This window comes from Echinops telfairi, unplaced genomic scaffold (genome assembly GCF_000313985.2).
Source record: "Echinops telfairi isolate 266 unplaced genomic scaffold, ASM31398v2 ScPeMD7_18;HRSCAF=68, whole genome shotgun sequence".
Lineage (NCBI taxonomy): Eukaryota > Metazoa > Chordata > Mammalia > Afrosoricida > Tenrecidae > Echinops > Echinops telfairi.
Genome location: NW_022103915.1, coordinates 75,776,403 through 75,781,582, shown reverse-complemented (window position 1 = coordinate 75,781,582; position 5,180 = coordinate 75,776,403). Strand labels below are relative to the sequence as shown.

At 38.0% G+C, this 5,180-nt stretch overlaps 1 protein-coding gene across 6 annotated transcripts in view; it reads right to left on the bottom strand.

Moving 5' to 3' along the window:
- HECTD1 (HECT domain E3 ubiquitin protein ligase 1) overlaps positions 1–5,180 on the bottom strand; it is a 100,957-nt gene that overhangs the window by 79,364 nt on the left and 16,413 nt on the right. For all 6 annotated transcript variants that reach the window (XM_004698519.4, XM_045287861.1, XM_045287858.1 and 3 more), the window contains exon 3: positions 1,489–1,723. In XM_004698519.4, coding sequence (XP_004698576.1) covers positions 1,489–1,723 — 235 coding nt within the window. The remainder of the gene's footprint in view (positions 1–1,488; positions 1,724–5,180) is intronic.

Genomic DNA, 5,180 nt, shown 5'->3' with positions numbered 1-5,180 from the left:
TGATGAGGGCAATGAATGTACAAATGCGCTTTACACAATTGATGTGTGTATGGGTTGTGATAAGAGTTGTACGAGCCCCTAAAAAAACGATTCGGAAAAGAAGAAGAAGAAGAAGGGGAAGAACGCCTGCAATATGGAGAGATGCCCTTCCTTCAGCTACAAAGAAATCCACAGATGCAGTGGCAGAAAGTGCAGGACTTGAACATCTAGAACAGCACCTTTCAATATGTAGTCCAGGGACTCGACTTCAAGATCTTTTCAGGGATCTTTGAAGTTAAAATACTTTTCAAAATAATACTATGACTGTATTTGTCTTTTTCTCACTCATTATCTCACAAGTGTAGAATGGCATTTAGAAGAAGCTACATGAAATGTGACAATGCAGCAAACCAAAGGCAGAAGCATCAGAGATGGTGACCCAATTGTCTTCTATTAATCCAGACATTTTTTTCAAAAGATCTGGAAAAACAAAAAAACAAAACCAAAGAAACCCACCATTCTTCTGGCTTTATTTTGGAAAAAAATTTTTGTTTGTTTTATTAAAAATGTTATGTATGTTAGGTAACGGATTGTTATTTTCAAAAAGTTAAGTAGTTAAATGCCTATTATGATGTTAAATAAGATAGATATAACTAGATACAGCCTACATAAACAAAGGCCTACTGGTAGTCCTCCATAATTTAAGTCTTGTAAAGGAGCACTAAGGTATGTTTGAGAATTGTGTGCTCTATAGTTTCCATTTGCTCAGTGAAGCAGGATCATAAAAGGAGAATCATTTAAAAAAAAAAAAGGAGAATCATTTAAATTTAAATGTGTGTTCACCTAGTAGTCCCAATAAACTACTGACCTCGTACAGATATTCTGAATTGGATAAAGTTGAATTAATTCCAACAAAGATAACAATAAAACACAACAGCTAACTCTAAAAGCAGTACAGCTGTTGTATGAGCCCCTAATAAACCGATTTAAAAAAAAAAAAAAAAAGCAGCACAGCAAAATAGTTAAGTCCCTGGGCGCTAGAGCCATCTTGGTTCTGCTACTACCTATCTATTACCACCCCAAGCAAGCTTTTAACCTCTTTATGTCTTAATTTTTTAAATCTGTAAAATGCAGGTAATAATTCCACCTATCTCAGAGAACTGTCATAAAGATCAGGTGAGTTAAAGTGCTCAGGATAATACCTGGCATCAGTGATCAATGTTAACTGTCGTGGTGGTGGTTGTTACTAAGTTCATATAACACCAGTATGGAAAAGAACAGGGATAACTCATCCAGTGGTATACAAGCATACCAGTGACCTAGAACTTTCCTTGAAAGATGAAATGTCTTTTTTTAAACCCTATGGAATTTCCTTTGGTGCCACAAGGGCTTTGATTTGCACTATGCTCAAAATTCATCACCAAAGTAAGAATGAGAAGGGGGGAAAAATTTAACGAAATATATTCTTTATTCCCTATGTACTATTCAAACAGGCCAATAAAAACTTACCTTTACACACTGCTCAGCTAAGTCTCTGCTGGTCCTGTTGTTAAGTTCAACTACAACCAAACGATTACAAAGTGCTTTTATAGCTCCATCTACCCCAACAATCCTTCGGGTGCATTCTGCAGACACGTCCAGGTAATACGTTATGGCACGGGCTGTCACCTCTAACACATTGTCTGGAGCACTTTCATCAAGAAAAATTTTGCAAAGGGCTGGTAAGAAAGTGCGAGGGGGACATCTGTAGTGGAAGAAATCACATTACATCTAGGATTAGTAAATATATAAATAAGATACTAACAAAAGATAATAAAAGACTGTAAGAATGTACTCTGTGCTACTTATGAACATTAGGTAATATTCCTCACATAGTTTTTCTCCCATAATACTCTCATGCTTTTATTTCATCATTGCTGAAAATATCAAATGGGAAGAGTTTAAAATAGTAACATTAATGTGAAATCATGCTAAAAAAATTCCTGCTCAATATTCAGCTCAAAACCCTACTGCTAAGAAATCTTCCCCAAGCACTCCCTATTGTTAAAGGGGGACTTTCATGTTCCAACAGTCTCATAAAAACAGTTCCTAAACTGCTTAACCTATCACAGTACTCCTTTGCTTATATAAAGGCTCCTAAAGCTAAGAAACACGGTTCAATTCATGCTTTTGGGAACAAGTACTGATTTAAGATAGACCAGACCAGACCAGAACAGACCAGGGCAAAGCACAGCAACTCTGTGATCTTTTTGATTAGGTGTCCTCATTTGTAAAGTGAAGATAATATATAAATAATATCTACCTTATATGTTTTTTTAATCAATGAAATTATATTTATTAAATACAGTACTTACCTACGTATTTAGAACCATATTGCACTAATTAACTTCAGAGCGCTGTTATTTGAATAGTCTAATGCCTACTACACAAATCTACCTAAGATTAGTTTTACTAAAACCAATATTTCTGAGATATCAATAGCATCTCCACCAACATTTAAATTATCAGATACAATCATTTACACTTCACAGGAACCTCAGCCATGTGACATCATTTTCCAGCTCCTCTGCACAGACTGAACTGTACATGACTACAGGTTAACAAAAGATACTTTAAATTTCAGTGTAATTACCTTCAAGTTTTAATATGTACACCGACTACTTTTTATACTGAGAGAAGCTTCTAAAAAATATCTGTATTAACTCCAAATTCTCTAACTTTACTTCTAACCCAAAATAAAACCAGTTCCTGTCCAGTTGATACTGACTCATAGAGATGCTAGCAGGCAGGGTAGACCTGTCCCACAGGGTTTCCAAGGCTGTAATCTTTACAAAAGCCACAGCTTCCTACTGAATGGCTACTGGGTTTGAACCACTGACCTTTTGGTTAGCAGCCAGGGTTGCTTATCTATTTAGGTGATTCTTAAGGGTTGCAGCAACAGAAATAATATCGAATAAGTTTGTAAACATTTCTTGGGTTCAGTGAATAAACTTTCACTGATTAAACATGGGTAAATTGTTTTCTTCTATTAGCCACTGCTAATTGACTGCAACCAAGGGTTTCTGACATTCTAAATCTTTATAGGAACAAACAGTCTCCCCTATCTACCATGAAGGGTCTGAACTACCAACCTCGTGGTTAGCAAATCCAATGCCTAACCCACAGCACCACCAGGACTCTACATTTGACAGCACATTCCAAAAGACACATTGCCATCAAGTCCATCCCAACTCATTGCAATGCTACACGGCAAAGTAAGGCTCTCTTCATAAAAGCAACAGCCACATCTTTCTCTTATAGAGTTGCTGGTGGGCTTCAAACCTCCAACCTTTGGTGAGCAATCAAGCACAATAACCATTGTACAGCTGGGGCTTCTTCTGTAGTAGTGCATAGGCACTTACATTATTTTGTAACAAAAGCAAATGCTTTGATACTAGGTTACAGAAGCTATTACTCTAGTTTGCAGGAAAGAGCTATACCAGAGGAAAGAGATATGCTCAGTATTATCAGAAAGCAATTTTGTTGTTCTCTACATATGCATGTGTAAGGAGCCCTGATGGTACAGTGTGATAAACAATGGGGTGCTAACCAAGAGGTTGGAGGTTCAAACCCTCTATATCCGTCTGTATAGCCCTTAGAGACATAGGTGAAAACAAAACAAATAAGGCCCAGCGCTTATGTAGCTGGTGGTACAGTTAACAGATTGGTTAAACTTTTAACTGCTAACTGCAAGCTTGCCAGTACTCTGTGGGAGGCTGACTACTTTTATAAAGCTTTACAAATTCTGAAATCTAAGGAGTGTTTCTACTGTGATATCCTCTAGGGCAGCAGTTCTCAACCCGGGGGTCGAATGACCCTTTTACAAGGGTCCCCGATTCATAACAGTAGCAAAATGACAGTTATGAAGTAGCAACGAAAAAAATTTTGTGGTTGGGGGGGGTCACAACATGCGGAACTGTATTAAAGGATCATGGCATTAGGAAGGTTGAGAACCACTGCTCTCGGGCCATAAGAAAGAACGTAGTGGGTCTATATACACATATGTAATATGTACCAACTGAAGAAATAAGAAAGAATAAAAAACAGTAATGCTAAGGAACAAAACAGTCTAAAAAGGTGATGGTTGTTCTTTACCTAGTCTTTTTCTTTTATAAATCATTTCATTGGGGGCTCATACAGCTCTTATCACACAATCCATATATAGATCCATTGTGTCAAGCACATTTGTACAATTGTTGCTATCACCATTTTCAAAACATTTTCTTTCTACTTGAGCTCTTGGTATCAGCTTCTCATTTTTTTTCTCTCCCTCCCCCTTTTCCTCCCCCATGAACCCTTGATACTTCATAAATTATTTTTTCATGTCTTACACTGATCAATGTCTCTCTCCCTTCACCCACTTTTCTGTTATCTATCCGCCAGGAAGCAGGTTATATGTAGATCATTATGGTCAGTTCCCTCTTTCTCCCCCCACCTTACCCTTACCCTCCTGGTATCACTACTCTCATTATTGGTCTTGAGGGGTTTATCTGTCCTGGATTCCTTATGTTGTGAGCTCTTAATTGTACCAGTGTACATGCTCTGCTCTAGCCGGATTTGTAAGGTAGAATTGGGATCGTGATAGTGGGGGGAGGAAGGAGGAAAGAACTAAGAGGAAAGTTGTATGTTTCATGGGTGCTCTACTGGGCAGTCCTTGTGGCCAATTGTCTACAGACTGGCTTAGGGTCTCCACTCTGCACTCCCCTCCTCATTCACATTATGATTTTTTGTTCTGGGTCTTTTGATACCTGATACCTGATCCCCATCGACACCTCATGATCACATAGGCTGGTGTGTTTCTTCCACGTAGGCTTTGTTGGTTCTCAGCTAGATGGCCACTTGTTCATCGTCAAGCCTTTAAGACCCCAGACGCTATATTTTTTTATAGCCGGCACCATCAGCTTTCTTCACATTTGCTTATGCCCCATTTTGTCTTCAGCGATTGTGTTGGGAAGGTGAGCATCACAGAATACAAGGTTACTAGAACAAAGTGTTCTTGCGTTGAGGGAGTACTTGAGTAGAGACCCAATGTCCGTCTACTACCTTGATACTTAACATATACATATATGTACATGGATCTATTTCCCTAATTTTATATATAAATACATTTACATATGTACATACCTGTATTTAGATCTCTATAAATGCCCTTTGCCTCCTAG